The sequence below is a fragment of the Emericellopsis atlantica genome (genome assembly GCF_019669845.1).
Source record: "Emericellopsis atlantica unplaced genomic scaffold F5Z01scaffold_3, whole genome shotgun sequence".
In the NCBI taxonomy this organism is placed as follows: Eukaryota; Fungi; Ascomycota; class Sordariomycetes; order Hypocreales; family Bionectriaceae; genus Emericellopsis; species Emericellopsis atlantica.
The window spans coordinates 144,759-165,550 of NW_025764705.1; the positions used below are offsets into that span (position 1 = coordinate 144,759).

The 20,792-nt window shown below is 54.7% G+C and overlaps 8 protein-coding genes across 8 annotated transcripts; 3 read left to right on the top strand and 5 right to left on the bottom strand.

Annotated features, from left to right (window-relative positions):
* Nucleotides 1-318: 318 nt before the first annotated feature.
* Nucleotides 319-743, bottom strand: F5Z01DRAFT_306591 (uncharacterized protein). Its single transcript, XM_046258910.1, has one exon. The coding sequence runs from the start codon at nucleotides 563-565 to the stop codon at nucleotides 350-352; it is 216 nt and encodes a 71-aa protein (XP_046121778.1). The 5' UTR covers nucleotides 566-743; the 3' UTR covers nucleotides 319-349.
* F5Z01DRAFT_306613 (CCAAT-binding transcription factor (CBF-B/NF-YA) subunit B-domain-containing protein) lies at nucleotides 743-2,101 on the bottom strand. Its single transcript, XM_046258911.1, has one exon. The coding sequence runs from the start codon at nucleotides 1,758-1,760 to the stop codon at nucleotides 921-923; it is 840 nt and encodes a 279-aa protein (XP_046121779.1). The 5' UTR covers nucleotides 1,761-2,101; the 3' UTR covers nucleotides 743-920.
* Nucleotides 2,102-8,559: 6,458 nt separating this feature from the next.
* On the top strand, nucleotides 8,560-9,672 carry F5Z01DRAFT_306640 (uncharacterized protein). The gene has a single exon (XM_046258912.1). It carries the CDS (start codon nucleotides 8,693-8,695, stop codon nucleotides 9,368-9,370), a length of 678 nt encoding a protein of 225 aa, XP_046121780.1. The 5' UTR covers nucleotides 8,560-8,692; the 3' UTR covers nucleotides 9,371-9,672.
* A 1,701-nt stretch (nucleotides 9,673-11,373) lies between these two features.
* On the bottom strand, nucleotides 11,374-14,753 carry F5Z01DRAFT_306676 (VRR-NUC domain-containing protein). Its single transcript, XM_046258913.1, has 2 exons — nucleotides 13,763-14,753; nucleotides 11,374-13,717 (listed from the first exon to the last, which is right to left on the bottom strand). The coding sequence occupies exons 1-2, from the start codon at nucleotides 14,257-14,259 to the stop codon at nucleotides 11,656-11,658; spliced, it is 2,559 nt and encodes an 852-aa protein (XP_046121781.1). The 5' UTR covers nucleotides 14,260-14,753; the 3' UTR covers nucleotides 11,374-11,655.
* On the top strand, nucleotides 14,440-15,216 carry F5Z01DRAFT_644419 (uncharacterized protein). Its single transcript, XM_046262767.1, has 3 exons — nucleotides 14,440-14,716; nucleotides 14,770-14,981; nucleotides 15,030-15,216. The coding sequence occupies exons 1-3, from the start codon at nucleotides 14,582-14,584 to the stop codon at nucleotides 15,100-15,102; spliced, it is 420 nt and encodes a 139-aa protein (XP_046121782.1). The 5' UTR covers nucleotides 14,440-14,581; the 3' UTR covers nucleotides 15,103-15,216.
* F5Z01DRAFT_644424 (ribosomal S13/S15 N-terminal domain-containing protein) lies at nucleotides 15,217-16,334 on the bottom strand. Its single transcript, XM_046262768.1, has 4 exons — nucleotides 15,935-16,334; nucleotides 15,845-15,877; nucleotides 15,679-15,725; nucleotides 15,217-15,595 (listed from the first exon to the last, which is right to left on the bottom strand). Exons 1-4 carry the CDS (start codon nucleotides 16,134-16,136, stop codon nucleotides 15,422-15,424), a joined length of 456 nt encoding a protein of 151 aa, XP_046121783.1. The 5' UTR covers nucleotides 16,137-16,334; the 3' UTR covers nucleotides 15,217-15,421.
* Nucleotides 16,335-16,999: 665 nt separating this feature from the next.
* On the bottom strand, nucleotides 17,000-18,949 carry F5Z01DRAFT_670522 (uncharacterized protein; the record flags this gene model as incomplete). The annotated part of the gene is made up of 6 exons (XM_046264575.1): nucleotides 17,000-17,026; nucleotides 17,080-17,291; nucleotides 17,349-17,613; nucleotides 17,660-18,784; nucleotides 18,839-18,861; nucleotides 18,922-18,949. The coding sequence occupies 6 exons, from the start codon at nucleotides 18,947-18,949 to the stop codon at nucleotides 17,000-17,002; spliced, it is 1,680 nt and encodes a 559-aa protein (XP_046121784.1).
* Nucleotides 18,950-19,056: 107 nt separating this feature from the next.
* F5Z01DRAFT_644431 (DNA glycosylase) lies at nucleotides 19,057-20,694 on the top strand. The gene is made up of 3 exons (XM_046262769.1): nucleotides 19,057-19,428; nucleotides 19,480-19,798; nucleotides 19,849-20,694. The coding sequence occupies exons 1-3, from the start codon at nucleotides 19,184-19,186 to the stop codon at nucleotides 20,608-20,610; spliced, it is 1,326 nt and encodes a 441-aa protein (XP_046121785.1). The 5' UTR covers nucleotides 19,057-19,183; the 3' UTR covers nucleotides 20,611-20,694.
* The last annotated feature ends 98 nt before the right edge of the window (nucleotides 20,695-20,792 follow it).

A 20,792-nucleotide genomic window follows, 5' to 3' on the forward strand; every position in this document is an offset into this window, starting at 1 on the left:
TCATCAAATCCGTCCACCAGTTCAGAACCCACCTCCACCTCCGCGTTTGCCATGCACAGCAGCGGCAGCAGCACGGCTTTAGCCTTTGTGCCCCCCCCTTCGCGGCATGCGTCGAGCGCGATGCATTTCGTGTAAGCTGATAGGCGAGGCTACCCAGGGTTCTTGCACAAAGAAAAGACATTTCACTGGATTGACACGAAAAGGCAGCGTGCTAGCAGTCCAGATATGTGGAATCAGCAATAATTTTGCCTTGGGAGGGTCAGGATCCCAGTACTTATACACATGAATCACTTTGCCGAACACAATGTACGTCAATGTAGGTGAATACACGGCCTCCAGCCCCTGCTACTCAACACTCGATACACTGTTTCAACGACCGGTAACCAGACCTGGTTGCGCCTACGAAAGATGACAGCCACCCAAAAAAGCGCAGAGAAAAGCACGCAACAAGATCAGCCCAATCAATGAACATGACAAAGAATTGTTCCGTAGCAACCAACAACAACAACAAGTTTCGATAATAAAAGGTCCGGGGGGGTATCCATCGTCGCATTTCGTCCGTCATCCACACAATCTGTCCCTCCTCCACTGCATTTCATGTGCGTGCGTGTTTGTTTGTTTTTGTGTCTGTGTTTCTGGGGCTACTGCCTACCACGACAGGCGGAGGCTTCGCCATGCTGTTGCCAGTCCTGGTGCTGTAATATAAGGCGGAATGTAAGGAACAAAAAAAGGTAAATGGCAAAAGGAAAAACCATCAAGGACGCGCTTCGCCAGCCCAACACCAATCAATGCCACAGCGTGGCCCCATGCACGCAACCGCGTGCTTTGTCGCCGTCTCTCCCGTCATGACATCGTAAGAAGCAATCTGCTTGGTCATGTCATCCGTGTCGTTCGCTCCGGGTGGGCGGTCGCGGCGAGGGTCACTCTTGGTCCTCCTCCCCATTCTCCTGGTCCGTTTTCGCTTTCTTATTCGACCCGCCCGATCCTGCCTGCGATTTGCGTTTGTTGCCCGTGGCCGCCGTCTCCTCCTTGGGCTCATCCTCCTTGCCCTCCTTGCCCTCCTCCTTCTCCATCGCCGCCACCTCGTCGGCTGTCAGGAACCGACCGCCCGGCCCGCGAGGCCTGCGCATAGCATGGTTGTGTCGCGACTCGTGCAGATATGGCTTGCGGCCTTTCGAGGTCAATCGCAACTGCTCCTCCAGCTTCTGGCGCGCCACTCTCCGCTTGAGGATCCTGTGGAACTGCTTCGCATTCACGTACAGCGGTGATTCTTCCACGGCGCCAGAGGGCATCTCAGGCGATTGAGGGTGTTGCATTTGCGCTTGGGGCATCTGGGGCGGCGCGACGCCAGGTCTCGGCCCCCCATGGCCCATCATCGACCCGGGAGGCACCCCAGGGCTGGTGACTTGGCTCATCCGCCGGTCCATCGAAGACATGTTGCCCATCCTCGGCGACGGTCTGCCCTCCTTCTTAGGGTTGGCGCCGCCCATCCGTGGCGAGGTGTGTGCCATGGCCGGATCTTGATGCATGTAGGGGTAGCTGGACCCAGAGGCCGCAGCGGTGGCGGCCATGGCAGCTGCTTGGATCCCCGGCATGCCATATGGCACCTGCTGCATCCCCTGCTGGGGAACGCCGTACTGTGCTTGATACATGTTGTGCTGTTGAGGCTGGCCCGTGGACTGCTGCTGTGATCCAATGACGGGCGACGCTTGTAGGCCTTGCTGATTATTCTGCTGTGGAGGGTACTGCGCGTAGTCCATAATACAGAGGTGAGTCCTTGGTGTTGCGAGTTGTCGCGGTCCGTCGCGTCTCTGGTCGGTAGGCTCGAGTTGGAGTACTCAAGACGCGTTTGGAGGGGCGAGTGAAGAGCGTGGCGAATAGATGTGCCCGATTTGTCCCCTCAGCGAGCTTAAGGGTTTAAAATGCAATGGCAGCAAGGGTAGTGGTTGGGCACAATGGGCCAAGCGTCGTCACTTTGGGCCGGCGCGCTGATGCTCGGGTGTCAGGCACAGGGTGTCTCCGACCTGATTGGTTATGCAGCGTGTGCTGGCACGATCGTGGCCTGGGCCTTGCTCGCTGCACAGCTACTCACTCGGGCTAGCGAGAATGAGATGCAGTGCCGACTGTAGGGCACTGGTAGCAGCAGTTTGGTACTGATTGACCAAGTCACAGCTGGGAGTTCGTGTCAGCCCTTGTCTACTCATTCCTTGTATCAAAGCCATGGAATCGGAAAAAAAGTGAGGGGGGTGATGAACTGCCAGGGCAAGATAGTGGGCTTGGACGACTGGCAATGCGCTGGCGTGCCAAGCGCACATTCCGTCATGCAGTCCGATCTCTGATTGCAACGGCAGCGCAACACACTCGACCGAGTGTCGAAGGAGGTGTAAAAATCTGTGTCCGAAATGGGTAGAGTGCTGGAGCCATCAGGCTAAACCATGCAGCTACCCACGACGGAGCATCAGACGAAAGACAGGCAAGAATGGATGACAACTGCATGAGATACATACCTCAGTAGCAAGAATCGCTCGTGTCTGAGTGAAGTCGTGTGGTGTCAATAGTCGTGGTCTGCTTGATGTTCCTGTCAGCGCGTTCTGGAGATGTAAACATGCGACAATTTACGCGACAAGATATAGCTAACAGTCGGTGTAGATGACCGGGGCCGAAGCAGAACTGGCTAGCCTGGCTGGCTGGCAGGCAGTGCCCCTAGAAAGCGCAGCAGAGCCAAAAGGGGAAGCATGTGAGGAATACGACGATGCAAAAGAAAGCTTGGCCGGCTTGCGCAGTAGTCGCCTGTGTCCTGGTCCAGGCAGGATGAGAAGCAGATAGCCGTAAATACACGGATGTGTACTGCGAACAGGGCAATACCCACGGACTCGAGGTCGCAATGCCGGTGGGACGTGGAATGACGCGAGTAAAGAAGATTGCTTTTCAGCAGTACATACCTTGTGCGACACTGCTTGGTGGTTGTTCAGGGCCGGAGCCTCAAACAGAGGCTGTCGATACTCGCAACTAAGCACGCGACAGGACAAGAACGTCGCTGATTGATCGCGACGTGTTGGTCTCTGGGGTTGCAAAAGATACCGCAGACGTGTCTTATCACCTGATAGTTAGCTTAATCCAATGAGATAGTGTATAGTGAGGCCTTTGACGATGATAGGCCTCTGTATTGTCGCGAATCGTTAGGAGGATGACAGCGACGACGCGCGAAAAAGAGAGCTGATTTGCTGGCGTGGTGGGCGAGGGACTGATATGGGCAGCAAATGGGCGGGCTGGGACGCGGAGCCAGGCCAGTGGGGACCGATGCCCGCAAGGCGCAAGCCACACTTATTGCCTGAAGGTACGTACCTTGGCCGGGCTCTTGGAGGCTGGACTCCAGTCCATGTCGTGTCTTCACCGCAACTGTGCACTGCATTCTTGCGGCAATGGCCAGGCTGACTGACGTCGAGGTCGGCCGCTAGGCCTGGTGGCGAAGGAGTATAGGTGAGACTTCACCCTTGGGCATGATGGGGATGATGTAAGGTGGACAAGACAAAGTTGGCAGTGTGATGATGATGAGTGAGGCTGTTCAATGAGATATTGCTTACCGCGCGTGTGGTGACGGTATCAGCTCCACGTGTCTTTGTCCCGGCTTGCTCCAAGAAAAATCGCGCGTATTGCGACGCGTTGCAGTGTCTGCGTAGGCGGTCAGCTTCTGATGAACATTGCTTGCCGTGCGTTTTCCCCATCTTGTCGAAAGGGTGTATTGTGACTGGACGGGCGAGCGACGCCGTGCACATTGCAGCGTGTAACGGCTCGAGCTCAATCTGGTTGAGACTCTGCATCCGTCCGCTCAGCATGCGAGGTAGGTTTGTCTAGTCGGACTCACTACTGTAGAAAAGTTTGGTCTTACACCGCGACGAATCGTTGTTTCGCGATGGCGCTTGACGAATGAGAGTTGCTGGCGCGATGACGGCAGAGGCTGTGAATGGCCAGTCCGGACAGGCTCTTTTGGATCAATCAAGAGGTTTCGATGCTCTGGGTGCACTGCGCTGGAGCGGATGGAGAAAGTGAGATTGATTGGCCGTGCGAGAGGGAGACGGACTGAGAACTTGAAAGATGATTTGGCCTTGGGGGGGAGTGCCGACCCAGTGCCTTTAACACTCGTGACTGGCTGACACAGCCCTAGCAAGTGGGGCTCTCCGTCTCTTGCTCTCCCGACTCAGGCACCCAATTCAGGCAGACACTTGACTCCGCTTTAACCTTGGCTCCAGCCACTCACATGCCCCGGTTTCCGGAAGATCGCTGGGCCGTGACGAGCTCGGCATTGTTACCACTTCAATCAATCACATCCTCACTTATCGAACATCACATCACGTCAAACCAGTCGGACTTCTCAGCAAGTGTTTCTTGTTGTATCACCGCAATTTCCAGCGTCTTCAGGAATACGGGCCCAGCTCTGGAAATGCACGCGGGTGAGTGACGCGACCAGAGCAGGGCTCTCGGCGCATCTCCCCACCTCGGAGAGATCGTCTACGCTCCGGGCGGAGATGATGGTGTGCCACAGTTGATGAGTTGGCAAATTCGCCGTTCAATGTTCATTGCACATTGCGGCTAAAATTAGGTCTCCCATTGCGGTAGCCCGCCATCATCGTCCCCAAGACACGCGGATGACATGAAGTCATGAACGGGAAACGCATCTTCAATGTGATTGCTTTTGGTGACCCGGCGCCGCCTAGCAGAGCCATAACACTACATTGCGGTTGTGGCACAGCTCATTAAAGAGCTACCACAAGGTAATTTTGTGATATTTCATCACAGCGTGCTCAGCAGATTATTATGAGACCGTCGTATTTCAGCCTCGCTGACCCCTCAATACTGATAGTCATGCGCGCGTCGGCCGGCAGTCCACGAGTCTCACCCTCATGAGAGGTTGGGCGCGACTCATGTAGGCACCGCAATGACAGCATTTCGCCCCATGGACGTGATGGTGGAAAGGCAGTCTCGCCTGGATCGATGGCCTGATATGCAGAGTCGATGCGCGCTGGGCGATTCTCACGCGCATTTTGCTGCAAATGTCGGTGTGAGGACGCGGTTAACAAGCCACAGCAATAATGATTATCCTGAGTGCCTCCGTAGAGCCCCAGCCTCACAACGTCATGGCTCTTCTTTCCGGTTGTGCGACCTCTGCCTGCATTGCTGTGCCACCCACGCATCGTAAATAGAATCATGTGTGGCAGCGTTGGGCTTCTATCTGACACGGAGTAGTAAATCTTATTACGGCCTGAATGTGATCACCCTTTTGCGCTAGAATTGAGACTTCAGGGTTGCGGCACCTTTTTGAGGTTGGCATGCTCGTCGACAATGCAGCAGACTTACCCTGTAGTCGTGTCATTCTTAGTAGACACCATCATACCGCACTTCATTGTTGCTTGTTTAACACAATTCTGCGTAAGGTGTGGGTGTTTTAGTACCGACGTAGGTGTATGTGGATGTATGGGATGTGCAACTGTCCGTAAAAATCCCTGCTTTCATTGCGACTTGGTGAGTCCCGAATATTTACATCAATACAAACCGTGTTCATGCATTAGACACTATCGTATATATTGGTACTCTTCTAATCTAGATCCCGACTAAATCACGGGACATAAATGTATAACTCTGAGTCTACTACATCAATTCAATTGGGCAAGCTCAAAGGCTAACCTGCGGCGATGGAAAAGGCAGTAGACTAGTGTCTTGGAGCCCACACTGATGAGAGACGGTGACCATTTCAGTCTATAGTTACGTAGCTGCATCAAAGAGGCCGATGCTGGGCAGATACAGATCTACATATTGAACAGCTTCACTGTTCGAGAAGATGAAACTTAGAAGTCCAACTTAGAAACCTGGATACTATACCTATAGGTAGTCTCGATCCAGGCGTTGATTCAGAAACAACCGGAAAGCCAACTTGAAGGATGGGCTCACGATGATACAGGCTATAAGCCACAACTCCCAAGCGTCTGGGTCATCCAATGATTCGAGGGCTGCTCAGATGTGCTGTCTCGCAACAACAAGACAGCATGCTGTCCTAAGACCATGCATCAGCTTGCCAGGGCAGGCTCACCAGAACTGATAATACCACGTCTGCGTGTAATCCGACAGACTTCCCAAATATTCGGAAAGCGACCAACCACATGACCCTTGGTATGGCCGCCGGCCAACACTGTCCATCTCGATGTAAGCGCGATAGACGCAGCCCAGCATGCATACGTCCCCGGCTTAAGCGCGAGGGCGTTGCCTAGAGCAGACAACGCTTGACTCCCAGCCCAATAACCAGCACCTCGAATACTGGGATTGCTGATAAGCGCGCCTTGGCAGCATCCGACCAGGCGGGTTGCTGCATCCCACGGAGGGAATGTGGTCATGGCAAGGGGGCACGGGTAAAGGGGCAGTGGGTTTGCGCGCCCTCAAGCGCGGCGGATGCGTGCTCCTCCAGTACGTGACGTGCCAGCGCAGGCGGCAGCGAGACCCAGTCTGGCACTTAACATCCAGCCTTGGGGTAGTCTCCAGCCATGCCGTACACTAAGCGCTGGACACTCTGGTGCTTCTATACATTTTGGCGCGGATGCTCTGCTGTGATATGCCAAGGGTGTTGACTGTGAGGTCGCCATAGGAGAGGTATCATGCTCAGCAGAGCACATCATAGCATATCAAATACAAGTTTCTTCTCCTGGCCAGGCCAGCTAGATGAGAACTGTTGATGCAGGGGAAAGAGGCGGCGCTTGCTGTGCCTTCGAGGTTGGTGGGCAGTTGGGCGCTTAGAGACCAAATGCTGCATGGTTCCGCTCCGGCGCGAATATTGAACCAAATTTCCTCGTTCCTCTGGAGCAGGCGCGCGCTCAACTTATCCCACGGCTGCTCGAGGAAGCATCCTGAGCCAAGCCATAGCGTTTCCGTGGGCGAGATGTGGGATGTTTCCGGAGAGACCATGTGCCACCTGCTTCACGTGGCGCGCGCCTTGTAAAGTAGCGGCTCTCGCATATGAATCAGGAACTAGGCCTCGCCTTTGCGATTCATCCTCAGCCACACATTCTGTTCTGCGAGCTTGGGACTTTGAGCAGGAGCACCCTTGATAGTCGCAGCCGCGCGCTGACTGAAGCAGACTGGAGTCTCCAGAGGTCGTCGAACATGCCAAATGAAGTCTGGACGTACCGCGCAAACTCATAGGTCTACTGTCGTGTTGTTGTTGTGAAACAAACAGCGGCGAGGTGTTTTGGCAGCGTGAAGGATAAGAACTCGTGATGCCGTCGCTCAGGACACGAGAGCAAACCACATCAGCCTGCCCACCATCCTCCCACCATCACTCATTATCTGGTCATTGAGCGCGGTCCTGTCACTCGTCACATTCCGTCAACTGAACACGCACCTATCGGACCTCATCCTTTCCTCGGGCCACGCGACGAACCCCAGAGTTGATGCCGAAGACAGAAGTCGAAGGAGACACTTTCATTCGCCGAAACAGCGAAACCTTAACGAGGCTGTGACGAAGAAGTTGAAGAGAAAACGCACGACATCAGCTTCAGCTTGCATTCCCGTTGGCGCTCAGAGACCTGGGCCCACTGGAACACACGGCCAATCAGAGCGCGTAGTCGACCCTTTGCGATCGGAATCGCCCATCTCGGCGCCTGCCTCAGGTTTTTGGAGAGAACAAGCAAAGCAAGAGCGACACTGCTTACAATCCCATATCTCCTTTCCCATCCTCGACATCCCAAGCTGAAAACCTGGACATTCCATCCTCCATCTGTCATTTCTTCGCCTTCGTTCTTATCGACCTACTCAAACCATATCCAGTCGCTTCTTCGGCCAACTTCGAGCAGCACCTATCTGAGACACTGAGGATTGCCGATACAGGACATACAGGACACTCAATCCCACGCCGCTTTAAGCCAGTGGACCCCACAACGCTGTATTAGCGACATCCTAACCAAAAATTCGGGTCCTGGACTGTTGGTGATTTTTCATCAGCTATAGCCTATTTGTTCCCATCTTCGAAAGAATTCCCTACGACACGGAGCTTCCGCAAGTATCACCTCGCGCCAGGTGTGATTCCTGCTCCTCGGACACGGCGCCAAGCATCAAGTTCGTCGTCTGAACTTCGCTGGTCAAGACACAGCACGACGAACAGACACGTCTTCTCCGGCCTTTATTCTTCTTCAGGAAGACGGTCGAGATTGACTCACCTTGTCAACAGAATAAACGAGACCTTCACACCCCCAGAGACGCTTGCCGCCAGCGCTCACAAGTCCCGGCACGCCTGACAGGCATTGCACCAACAGCGACAGGCCCGTTGCCGACGCCCACCTGCACGCACTTACACACTCCCTCCCTGTCCACACCCTCCCCAAAGCGGAACCCCGGCGCCAAACGCCAGCAGCTCCTGAGCCTCCCACCGCTCGTGAGTCCCATCGTCGTGTGTGTTACAATATAACAAGCTCCGCTGCTGCTACTGCACACTTTCCACCTTCTCTCGCTCACCCGTCCGCGTTTTCCTCGCACGGCCAAGGGCTTGTCTGCCAGCTCTGCTCTCTCTCTGACCACCGTGTCACTGTCCAGGACCAAAGACAACGATACGAGCCATTCATTTGGCTTCGACGCTTCCTTCGCCTGGTACTTCTCACTGTCACTCAATCACTCGCTTTCTGGCTCAACGACAACTCAAAACATCCTCATCATGCCCGGACAACGACCAAAGCTTGGTAAGCTGGCAACGCCAGTCTCGGCCACATTCCCATCCGAGATCACCTCTGCTGCCACGGCTACACCTATCTCTGCCGTGGCCTTCCCCGTCAAGCCGGATCCTGACTACATCAAGACTCCCATCAGTCCTCCCATGGCCTATACCGACTTTCTCTCCAAGGCCATGTCTCTCAACTCACCACTTCCGCCTACTGGTGACTCCACACCCGAGTCTGCATCCATGCCGGGGACGGCGAGCAGCGAGCAGTCGTCGTGCTCATGCAAGGTGGAAGAGTCATCACCCCCAACCAGTGTCGACGGTGACAAGCCGTCCCCTCCTGCCACTGCTCCCATTGTGCCGCCGAGTCCCTTTTGCCCCTCAGCGGCACCAATGTCGGCCCCTCCTACGGGACCTGCAACCTTCCCTAGCCTGCGAGTCCCCCAAAGTCCTTCGGTTGCCAACCTGGACTCGCCAGTCCGTTCGCCCTATAGTGCACGGTCAATTCACTCCGCGTTTGACTGGGACGCGGCTCTCAAGGCCCGCACGCAGTCTCTGAAGAAGCAGCCTTCCCGGACCAGTGTACGGCACCTCAGGGAGGTGGTGACCAGGACCGTCACCTACACTCCACGAATGGATCCAGCACCCAAAGGCAAGAGGCGCAAGGTCGAATGAGACCGTTACCTTACCCTCATTAATGAACATTGCATTGGATCTCCCTTCACGATCGACACTCACTTACAACGGGATCAAACTGTCGCGCCTTTCACATCGACAATTGGACCTTTTTTCTACATGTCAGCATCACCAATGATGCTTCCCAAGATAAATCATGTATCTATTCCCGGGAACACTTTACGACTTCATGCACATCTGGCCATAACTCGGGCCAAACATAACGGCGCACCATCAGGAGGGTTTTGACACTTCAGATACATATACCTTGGTGCCAAAAAGGGAATTGGCGAGCAGGATCTCAGGCGGCAAAGATTTGGTCAACGGAGTACACTGGCGTTTCCTCAAACATTTTTTTAAGCGTTTCGCTTTCGTTTTTTATTGTCTAGTATCCGACCATCAATACCATAGGCAAGGCGGCTAGGGTGAAGCTCCTTCGGAGTGAAGGAGGCTTCTTGGGTAGCATATCGAATATTAGTGCATCAAAATGCAGAAAAGACATATTCACTCTCAAGGCCAAAGTGCGCTGCGCAATCGTCCATTCGGTCCTCCTTGTTGACCGCCCTTAGATCTTGGATCGCTTGTCACATTCATCATGTTTACTGATGACAGCGTGTATCATGCAAGGCGCAGGTCTCCCGATGGGCCGCTTCTGTTTGTGTGCTCCTCCTCCCCCCATTACCCGCCCACAAGTGCGACCACCATCTCTCGCCTACCCGCTCGCCATAGACTCGCGTGCTGGGAGGTGCGGGAGCATCTCCAATGTGACGCCCACAAAGAGAGACATGAGCGATCTCCCCGAGATATCTCATGTTTCAGCGGACGTGACATTGATCACGCGGCGTTTTGATTGCATCTCATCCTGCCCGAGTGCTTCCCTCTCATAACACAACCACCGCATCTGACCGGCGTCTCGAGGCCGCGTCCGTGGTCGCAGAGCAACTCCACGTACCCGCCCGCGTGCGGTAGGTGCAAATGGCGCTGCAGCACTCACTGCGAACCAGCACGGGGACAACAACAAGGCAGACAAGGCAGCGAGGCAGGCCTGCTTCGCTTTGCTGTGGTTACTGGTTCCCCTCTCGTTCCACGCCTAGCACAGCGCTCAACTGTGATGACTGTGGAGGAGTGACTACTGCCGGACGTCACTTGGGTTCATCACGCACCCCCATCCATGTCCGGCCCCTTCCACCAAGTCAACACTGCCCGGTGCAATCTCAAAAGCGGCGGCCCCTTTCTCACGTTCCCTCCCCCAGAACCGAGCAGGGATCTAAGCGCCGTGTCGAAGGACGGCTCGATGGCTGATTGGCTGCGTGGCCGGAGATGCCCCCCATCACCCAGCAGAGCGGGCCGCGGCTCATGATTGGCGGCCGGGGTCGATGGAGCGACTGTTAAGCGCCCATATCATCGAGAAAGTCGACAAAGGCCATGTCCTGGCTGCTCTGCCTACTGCAGTCTGCGGTGCTGTCTACCCTTGCCGCAGTAGCTTCGTTCCGCGTGAGAGCGAGCGAGCGAGGGAGCGGTGCTTGGTTGCTTGCTCGCGGTCTGGCACCGACTCATGCTCAAGCCAAGGCATGCCATGCTACGCAGCTACTGCCGGTCTACTTGACACAGCACACCAGTCAGTTCCCATTGGCAAAATGAAGAGCTTGAGAGCCTTGGAAGCTCCCGCCAGCTGTCAACACTTGCAAGACGGATCCACCACCAGCGGACCTTTCGTGTGAGAGCCTGAGAGGAGTAAGAGTTATTACCACACTGCTGGAAGACGGCTGTCGTCCTGCCATTAGGCTTAATTTTCAGCCAGACGACTGGGGTGCGAGTTGGACATCCCATCGCAAACGCGACGCCGTGTTGATACCGGTCCAAACTTCTCCATTTGATTACTCTTCCTTCCTCTCATCCACGGTGTTAGCCAGCATATGATCCCGCCTTGACTGCGCCATGACCGAATGCGTCTGTGCCACTTGACCGTGTTTCATTATCATCATCCCATGGTCGTATTGCCAATCTCGTAGAGATCCTTCAATGTGTGAGATCCCTACTATAGCTCTCGGTGATGTGATAGGAAAGCCCCCGGTGACTACACCCCTCTCTGGGGACGACACGATTGGCTGTTCACCTGGGGGCTCGTGGAAGCAAAGACGAGAAACAGTGAGACGACTGGATCAGGGGCTCCCGTGAAACTGCGTTTCACCTGCTTCTGGTTTCATGATGGTCGCTGCTATATTTGGTAGTCGGAGAGCCGACAGCGCACATGTGATATTTGGTTGCATAGACGGGTTCTGCGTTCAATCAACCTCTCTCACTTCCGCAGCCACGGCGTTGCAAAGCGCAACCCTGACGCCAGCGCCAGTGAGTACGTGGATCCAGAGCCGCTGCGTGTCGCTCAAGCGGTCATTGGCACTCTTGACCTCTGCAAACATGACCTCGCCGTTCGCAGTGCCAGGCTCACCGCCAGATCGAGATGAGCGCTCGTCTTCTCCAAACGGTCGCCACAATATCAGATCTGGGATGCCGCCCCCGCGCTGCCTGTATTCCTGGGCCATCACCTTGCAAACAGCGGCCAGCGCACTGCCTTCAAAGCAGGACACCAACTGTGCGATATCCTCAATGTCAAAATCCCACTTCAAGCCGATGACACAAGTCCGCCGGTCGTGGTGATTCTCCCATACCTTTCGCACGATGCGCTCGCCCTGCCCATTGGCTATGTCGACCAGTCGGTGATTGATCTCGGAAGCCCTCACATGGAAGAATGCGTCGGTGTGTAGATCCAGAGGGCATGTCTGGAAAGCCGTCTGAAACACGTTGGGTATGTAGACGAAAAGAACATCGTAGAAAAGGTAGGCGAAAAGTGTACGGATGATGCCCCCCTCAGCATGATATCCCTTCCAGCCATCCTGGCGGAACTTGCTCAGGCACATCTCCTCGACGCTGCACTCGCCACCCGAGTCGAGTTCATCGAGCCAAATGGTCTTGGTTGAAGCCGCCTGCCGTCCCGGCTTGACAGGCACGTCCCTCTTCAGTTGAATACCTTCGACAGTGATATCCTCGGCATCTGCCAGCCGTACGTGACCAAAGTCATGCTGCTCGCGCTTGGGTATCCTGAGCTTCTTCTCCAGCTTGGTCAGCCGCTTCTGCAGATCATAGTGATAGATCAAGTGACAGTCGGGGTCACGAAGGCCTGCCTCACAGGTGGCCACGGCGATTTTCCTCCAGTGCTTCATCTGCTTTTCTTCGGTCTCGGAAACAGGATTCTCGTCCAGGGCGTGCATGTAATGCTCCTCCAGCAGGGCTTTGCGCTGATACCAGGCTCCGCGTCTTGCCATGTGGAAGAGCCTCTGACCGAGCAGTTCACTCAGAAGGCTATGCTCTTTGGCATGTTCCTTCCATCGCGCAAAGACAGGAAGGGCTTTGTGGATGATGCGGGTGTACGAATGGGCAGGCGTGAAGCGCCGTAAGTAGGCGCCTTCACCCATTTCATACACGCGCTGCTCTTTGTCCTCCTCCTCGATGATGAGTGCTTTCCATCGCGGGTAGATGGCCTCGAATATCTCAAAGATTCTCTGGAACCCAGCCTCGCCCGGTACTTCGCCGAACTCTGTGATCCTATCGACTTCTGCCTCGAGGCGAATGCCGGACTCGAATTCCAGCAAATGTGCCCTCGATGCGAAGATTGTGGACGTACGACATACCAGATACTCTGGGAAATTCCGTCTGGCGATCTTGGCCAAGATGATTGTCGTCAGTGACTTTTCCGTCCATTCTGTTGAGCGATAAAAGACCAAGTGCACGCGTTCGAACAGCTTGAACGGAGCAGGAGATAGTCGTACGCATGGTCCCAGGATTTCGAGTATCTTGGTAAGGAAATGCTGCTCCCGGTTGGAATCTTCCCGCCTCAGTTTGGCCCTGGACTTGGGCGCAGGACTCTCGGAGCCCTCTGAGGCGATAGATCCCTCGCGGCTATTGTGTCTGCTTAGGCCCAACGACATCAGACCCGCTTGCTTCTGCGTCATGCGACACAGTGCCTTGACAAGGTCGGCTTTGTTCTTCCCTTGTACCTTGGCTTCCTTGGCGACTGCTTTGAGCTCGTCCAGGCTTAATAGGGAAGCCGCTTGTGCAACAGTCTTGAAGTGGTCCTCTGATTTGTCCGCAAAGGTAAAGGTATCTTCTAGCACGATACCCGAACTATCGACCGTAGATGCATGTGTGTCAGATGAAGGGCCATCTGGGAGCGTACGCAGCTGCTGTAGCGTTTCTACAGCCTTCTCGGGATCCGACACGTCCGAGTAATAGTTCAGTCGGGTTGAGCGATGCCAGGCATCGGTTTTGCGAAGGAAAAGCCTGACATACCTGCCAGATATGAGCAACGTTTGCCTAGGGAGGGGGGAAGCCTACATGAACTGGGCCTCATAGTGAAGCTCCCTCCATTGTCGAAAAACTTCCTCCTCTTTCGCGTCAAAAAGATGCGACTCTTCTTCCAATACTGTGTCGAGAGCCAAGTTGAATGCATCGACATAGATTGAGCTTCTCCCTCGTACCCAAGTCGTCTTGATCTTCTCCGCACTTCCATTTCCCGCCTTTATCTCTGCTTCTTGTGACAGCTTGAAATTTTCATACTCTCTGATTGCTTCCTCGTCATCTTGGGCGTCGGGAAGAGCATTTTCAAAGTCTGTGAGCTGCTGTGCGCTTTTCTCGTGCAGGACATGACGCGTGAACTCATCGTCATCACCCCCGAGCTCCCCTTCCGAATCTTCTTCTGAGTCTGGTATGACATCCTGCTTTCGCCTCTTCTGCGGCCTAGGAGACTCAGCTAGGCCATCATCTGCTGGCGCTGGGCTTTTTGAAGGTTGGATGACGTCGGGCTTGGGAAGCCGCTTGACAAACGCATCCATGACGGTTATTGCAGATGTTCCTTGAAAGTCGCCATGATCCAGAAGGTAGAAGCCGCTTCAGCAGTAACGAAAGAATAACTAGATTTGAGACCTCGCTGTGGCGAATATCAGGGTAGGCGAGGAACGCGATGGCGTGAATCGCAGAATGAAAGCACGTCGGCAACGCGAAGTCACCTGACCAGTTTAGACCCTTCGCCATCCCGTCCCAAGCTCGAACATTTAGGATCGGAAACCGACAATCATCCGGCGCATTCATGAGTGTACGGTGCTCACGGAAAGCTCCAAGCTCCTTTGCAACTTTCTGAACCTCTAAGCAGTCATCATGGCGGACGAGAGCGCGCAAAACGAACCTGTCACCGACACACCGGTGCCCGCAACGTCGACCGAAGAACCCATTGCCGATGGCACGCCGCTCAAGGATACATTGATGGCGGATGCGACCTTTGAACAACCAGGTGTATGTTTCAATGGGCCCCTACAATGCAAAGGAGGTGTGGCTAAACTTCGCAGTCATCTCCAGCACCCGCGGTGCGTGGCGCGAGCCCAGCTCCCGCGCGGACAGGGACACCGGCGCAAGGCTCTAGAGCTGCCTCTGTACATCCCGACCCTGGCCTTTCGATACCCGCGGAAGCTCCTCCCCACGGCGACGTGACGCGTCGGTATCTGAATACAAAGGTCACGGGTGTCCTGCTGGACGGAGTGAAACAGATTGCAAAAGACAAGTACGGCACTCTCGCGAAAGCACAGGATGAATGACTAAAGAGTGGTAGGCCAGAGGACCCGTTGCGCGTTCTGGGGGAATATTTGCTACAAAAGTCGAAGGAATTGGAAGGCACATCATGACACGACGGATTGAGCTCTCAATCTTGGGCATAAGGCTAGGCGTTTGGTGGACAGGGGCGGGGAGACACTTGGTTTCTTGACACATTGGTGATACCACAGGGATGTTGGCATGGATTTGGTTCGGTAGTCGACGCTTGAATTTAATTTTCAACCGCAGAGCCACCGTCTTGGTCTAAGACCGGACGCGCATTGCATCATGGCTCTAAATGCATATTTTTTCCGTGAAAAGTTCATCATCCCGAACTCCTTGACCAGAGAATCCATTGGCTTCCAACCCTTTCCCTCCTATTGCCCACCGGCGGACGTCGACCACCTATGCTTATGCGACCATGGTGCTGGCGGTGGCGGACTCGTACTTCCAGTTGGGGGGCAGGACACCGACGGTCCTGTAGTAGCGGGCGAGACGGTGAATGCGGGACTCGATCAGAATGAGGCGGAACTTGGAGTCCTTGTCCTTGCGGTTGCGCTCGAGGTGCTTGCGGACGGAGACGGCCTGTTTCCCACATGAGTTAGTATGTCCACCTCTTGGCGCCAACTACCACGATCCCGTTTGCCGGTTCAACAATATGTACGCACCTTCTTGACGAGCATGTAAAGGTCCTCGGGGATCTCGGGAGCGAGGCCTATGCAAATCTCTCTGTCAGTCTAAACCGTACAGAGGCATTAAGAGATATCGAATCTCAGATGTGTATGTCGTTTGATCGTCCATGCATCGTTCGATTCGTTCACGTGGGGGTCGTACCCTGAGCCTTGAGGATGCGCAGAATGCGGTTACCTGCGAACCCGAGTTAGCCAGCCGTTCCCTTTGTTCCCAATCGGATCCAATTCGTACCGGTGACAATCTTGACCTGGGCAACGCCGTGGGAGTCACGGAGGATGACACCAATCTGCGAAGGGGTGGCACCCTTCCTGGCGAGCTTGCTGATCTGCTCGACGACCTGCTCAGGAGTGGTCTTGAGCCAGGCGGGGGGAGCGCGCGAGTAGGGGAGCGCAGAGGCGGAGATACCCTTTCCCTTGGAGTGAAGACGACCCATCTTGGCGGTTGTGGTGGTGGCAGGTGGTGATGCTGCGAAGGGTTAGGAGGTTTGTCGTCGGGGTCGGTTTGAGGTCGTGGATCGTGAAGTCTCGAGATGCAGAGCAATTCCAGCCAGAGGGCTTGTGTGGAGCTGGAAATTTTTCGCCCGTTTCCTTAGGGTGGTGCGTTGTGGGCGGGACAAGGCACGTGACGGAGGAGCCGCCTGAGCTGGTCAGTGCTCCAAGACGCTCCAGCCGCGGCCCCATATAATTTTCTTTGAGCTTTTCTTCAACATCCTCTCTCGCACCTTTTACTGCTGAACGGAACGCGATATCTGCCTGCGCATGTCTCGCAGGCTTCAATTGCGCGTTAATAATTGGTAAGTCCTTACACCCCGTCAAGCATGTCGCCTGGTCTTCGACACTCGTTACATGATGATAGAACACTTTTACTTTTTCTGGTACCTCTTATGTTAGAGTCTCTTCACGAGGCTCAATGAATGAACTGGACTTCTGATCGATCAACGAAGGCCACGACTGCTTGCCCCTTCAAAACTGAAAGCTTTTGCTAACTGTGCAAAAAGTACATAGGTCTAGATCTGCCGCATGCCGAATCATTCCAGCGACTTGTTAATTTCAGATACCAACTTAGATAGATGTTACAATTACAGCGCGACCAATCACATTTGAACCAAGACAATCCTTCCATAAACGCCACGGCACTGCTCATCTGCGACTGCTGTACACTGGAGACCCGACAAAGTGCGAAATGATCAATATGATGCCTTGTCCGAAACCTTTTCCTCAAAATACGGGTTCCTCAAATTCCAGCCATAGTGTACAGCCCAGAAACTGGGATGGCACTATGCCATACGATCCCTGCTTACCACGCCCCAACGTCGAAGTTTTCCTGCGTCTAGATTAGCAGTGCATTGTGAGATGCCCAATGGATGTGGTACTAACCTCGGGGAAGTACGTCGCGACGACAGTCCTGTCGGCAAATTTGCGACCAGCCAGGGCTTGAAGCGCCTTCGTTGTCGACTCGGGAGTATCGAACTTGACAAAAATCTTGCCAACGCCAGCGATCTGCCTGCTGCCGCCGGCGGGACGGGGCACCTTGATGTCGAGGACGGTGCCAAACTTGGAACACTCTTCCTTGACATCTTCGCGGATTTCTAGTGCATCGAGTCAGTCGTCCATCCCTAAAAGCAAATGGCATCAATGCGTCTTACCTTCGTACTCGTCGTTATCCATCAGTTCCTCAGGCGTCACCATGTTGAGTAGTTGTAGGATACGAGTGTGATCAGCGTCGTTGCCAGCTTGCGCCGCAAGTCCGCTGATCGCCGCAACACCAGTATCAAAGTTGGCAACCTGGGTTGGGCCGATGCTGGCCTTGGACACCTTCAGGTTCTGCTCGCCGAACGTCATGCCGTTAAGAGTTTCCAGCGCGGGCTGGTTGGCCTCGGCAGGATTGACGTATTCAAGGAATGCGATACCCTGGAATCGTTAGACAAAACTCAACTAGTAGGTAGAGCATACGTACCCTTGATTCTTCAGTGGCTTTGTCCTTGACGAGGACGAAGGCCTTTGGTCGGCCAAACGAAGCAACCAGTTCGCTGACCTGCTCTTCTGTGAGGTAGGTAGGGATGTTGGTGATGCTCAGCTTGTTGGCGCTGTCAGGCACGACGCTCGACACAACGTCAGACTCCTGAGGAGCCTCATCCGACACTGCGGGAACGACATAGTCCTTGGGGCGGCGAATCTGCAGGCCGCTGGCTGATCCATTGGCATCGCCATTGGCCGCAGCGCCGCCAGTCATGGAGATGCCATCCAACGCAAATGCCAAAGTGGCATCTGCAGCGGTCTTGAACTCCACGACGGCAAAAGAGCGATCGTTGGAGAACTGGCAGAGTGTACAGGGATCGTTGCTTTCCACAACGTTCAAGCCATTCATCTGAAGATTGAAGAATCCAATCAGGCTGTCTTCAACTGTGCCCGCCGGAATGTTGGATACGATGAGGCGTTTCGCCTGGCGCGAGTTGCTGGCCATGAGGTTGTCACTCGAGACCTCGCCACTCTGTTGGGTGAACGCCTGTAGCTTTGACGGATCCATGGGCTGCTGTCGCGGCGCGCCAGGAAGAGGGAACATGCCCGATAGCTTAGCCTGCTCGGCAGTAACATGTTCGTATCCAGGGGGTTTGATGTCCCATTGTGTCAAACGACGCTTGCGCTCCAGAATGGGAACCACGTCGGTAAGATCCGGGGTAGGCTCGCGTTTCTTGGGGGGTGGCGAGGCTTCCCTACGCTGCTCTTGCCTCCCAGGCCCAGGCCCATGACCATGACCATCATCCCTTCGGCTGTCTCTTCCTCCGCGGCGGCGGTCGTCGTAGGGGTCCCTGTCTCGGCGTCCGAAGCGATCGTCGTCGTCACGTCGGGCATCGCGGCGAGACGAACCACGATCGCGATCCCATTCTCTCTCTGGTCTGCGGTCGCGACCCGAGTAGCGATCCTCGCGCTCGCGGTCTCTATGGTTTCGGCTCGAGGAGTAAGCGTTGTCGTCGCCCTCAGCCCGGCGATGGCGATGGTCTGGCGATCTAGAGCGTCGACGGTCGCGGTCACCACGGTCTCGGTGGCGCTCGCGGCGGTCGTCGCGGTCACCGCCCCGCGGCTTTGACGTGTTAGCATGCGTGTTTGGGTGAAGTTGGTGAGGTGTTCTGCTCACTGGATAGTCTCGTCCCCTTCGATCTGCAGGAGCGTCGAGGTTAGTGTCTGCCCACGAATAACATCATCGGAATTGCTTCTTACCTCGCGATGAGTAGCTATCACCGTTCATGGTGGGCAATCGCAACTTCACAGGGATGATCTTGAAGCGGCAATCGGTGGATGAATGGCGAGTGGCACCGAAAGACGATAGCTTTACGGATGACCAAGGTTGTCTGTTCGCAAACTCCAAAACCATTCAGTACAACGCGTGAGGCTGGAGCTTTTCATCGAAACTGCGCTAGCCGGATCAGGCCAAGCGCATCTGGCGACCAGCGGCTTCCCAAGTCGAGACTTTTGCGGGTCCATGTTGCCTCTTGAGTCTTGGACCCTTGGTGAGTCCTCAGGTATAACCCAAGGGGCGATATGGCAATACAGTTGTCTTTCGCGTGCTAATATTACTTCCCTGAATCGATCAGCTAATTCATACACCATGACTGTCAAAGTGCCGCAAATGTGGCACAAGCTCCCCGTCAATCTCACAGAGCTCTGCATCGACACTACCCTACGTTGTGGACAGTCCTTCAGGTGGCGCAAGTTTGGAGATGAATGGTTAGTGTTTTGTTGAGATCATGTCCGAACGCAGTACTGACCAGAAAAAAGGCGGTGCACTCTTCATGGCCGTATTTTGTCATTGAGGCAAGATCCTGAATGCGTACGGTACAAAGCCACATGGCCTACGCATCGGCCAGAGGTGAACAAGCAGTGTCAAGCTGATGACACTGAAGCCTTGCTACGGCATTACTTCAACCTGGATGTCGATCTGGGAAGCCTCTATAAGCAGTGGTCAGACGTCGACCCCAACTTCCGAAAGAAGGCACCCACGTTTACTGGAGTTCGCATATTGAACCAAGATGCTTGGGAGGCCCTGGTGGCTTTCATCTGCAGCAGTAACAACAATATTTCGAGGATTTCGCAAATGGTCGGTTCGATGGTTGCAGATGATGGACATTGAAGCTAAAACGAACCTAGGTCCACAAGCTCTGCATCCATTACGGTCCTCTGCTCGGCCACATTGACACAGAAGCCTTCCATGACTTTCCTGAACCGGCAGCGTTAACGGGCAAGGGCGTCGAGGCACACCTCAGAGAGCTAGGGTTTGGGTATCGGGCAAAGTACATCGCGGATACTGCGCGAATGGTCGCCCACGACAAACCCAGCGGTTGGCTGGAATCACTACGCAATCCCGAGTCCCCAGCATTCGGCGGCGCCAGTAGTGACCAAGACCTTCAGGCAGCATACAAACAGGCACATGACGAATTACTTACGCTCAAGGGCGTAGGGCCCAAGGTGGCAGACTGCGTGTGCCTGATGGGGTTGGGCTGGGGAGAGTCCGTACCCGTCGACACCCACGTCTGGCAGATCGCGCAAAGGGATTACAAGTTTGGCAAGAAGTCAAAGACCTTCAACAAAGTAATGTACGACGCCGTGGGCGACCACTTCAGGGTACTGTGGGGGAAGTATGCTGGCTGGGCTCATTCGGTCCTGTTCACAGCAGACCTCAAACAATTTGCTGAACAGGCGGCTGTTAAGGGCGAGGATGCGACCGCTGTGCAAGTGAAGGAGGAGACCATCGAGTCAAATGGGGTGACCACCAAGAGGAAAAGAGTCACGACTGTGAAGGCTGAGGTGAAGACTGAGGTGAAGGTAGAAGACGCTGAGGATGCAGAAGGCCTTGCACTGGCGCTTCCGATAAAGAGACGGCGAACACGTCAGACGAGGAGCGGCGGCTAGAAATTTTGATTGTAAACTGGCAACCCAGATAGATGGCATGTACCGTATAATAATTAATAAATGATTGGTGCCTCTTGACGAAAATGATCATTACCTGGCAGACGGACTGTTGAGCTAAGGTAGAGCATGTCGACGGACAAAGGTTGTTCCGGGGACAGCCAGTCGCGGGTCCGTCGCCTTTT

Excerpts from the sequence above, each read along its gene's own strand:
- F5Z01DRAFT_306591 (XM_046258910.1), bottom strand. The coding sequence starts at position 565 with ATGACGGACGAAATGCGACGATGGATACCCCCCCGGACCTTTTATTAT.
- F5Z01DRAFT_644431 (XM_046262769.1), top strand. The coding sequence starts at position 19,184 with ATGTTGCCTCTTGAGTCTTGGACCCTTGGTGAGTCCTCAGGTATAACC. Across the intron at positions 19,429-19,479 it reads CGCAAGTTTGGAGATGAATG|GCGGTGCACTCTTCATGGCC; the intron begins GTTAGTGTTTTG and ends ACCAGAAAAAAG. Across the intron at positions 19,799-19,848 it reads TTTCGAGGATTTCGCAAATG|GTCCACAAGCTCTGCATCCA; the intron begins GTCGGTTCGATG and ends AAACGAACCTAG.
- F5Z01DRAFT_644424 (XM_046262768.1), bottom strand. The coding sequence starts at position 16,136 with ATGGGTCGTCTTCACTCCAAGGGAAAGGGTATCTCCGCCTCTGCGCTC. Across the intron at positions 15,726-15,844 it reads GCGCATCCTCAAGGCTCAGG|GCCTCGCTCCCGAGATCCCC; the intron begins GTACGACCCCCA and ends AGATTTGCATAG. Across the intron at positions 15,596-15,678 it reads TTTACATGCTCGTCAAGAAG|GCCGTCTCCGTCCGCAAGCA; the intron begins GTGCGTACATAT and ends TGTGGGAAACAG.
- F5Z01DRAFT_306676 (XM_046258913.1), bottom strand. The coding sequence starts at position 14,259 with ATGGATGCGTTTGTCAAGCGGCTTCCCAAGCCCGACGTCATCCAACCT. Across the intron at positions 13,718-13,762 it reads CACTATGAGGCCCAGTTCAT|GTATGTCAGGCTTTTCCTTC; the intron begins GTAGGCTTCCCC and ends CATATCTGGCAG.
- F5Z01DRAFT_644419 (XM_046262767.1), top strand. The coding sequence starts at position 14,582 with ATGGCGGACGAGAGCGCGCAAAACGAACCTGTCACCGACACACCGGTG. Across the intron at positions 14,717-14,769 it reads CGACCTTTGAACAACCAGGT|TCATCTCCAGCACCCGCGGT; the intron begins GTATGTTTCAAT and ends TAAACTTCGCAG. Across the intron at positions 14,982-15,029 it reads AAACAGATTGCAAAAGACAA|GCCAGAGGACCCGTTGCGCG; the intron begins GTACGGCACTCT and ends AAAGAGTGGTAG.
- F5Z01DRAFT_306613 (XM_046258911.1), bottom strand. The coding sequence starts at position 1,760 with ATGGACTACGCGCAGTACCCTCCACAGCAGAATAATCAGCAAGGCCTA.
- F5Z01DRAFT_306640 (XM_046258912.1), top strand. The coding sequence starts at position 8,693 with ATGCCCGGACAACGACCAAAGCTTGGTAAGCTGGCAACGCCAGTCTCG.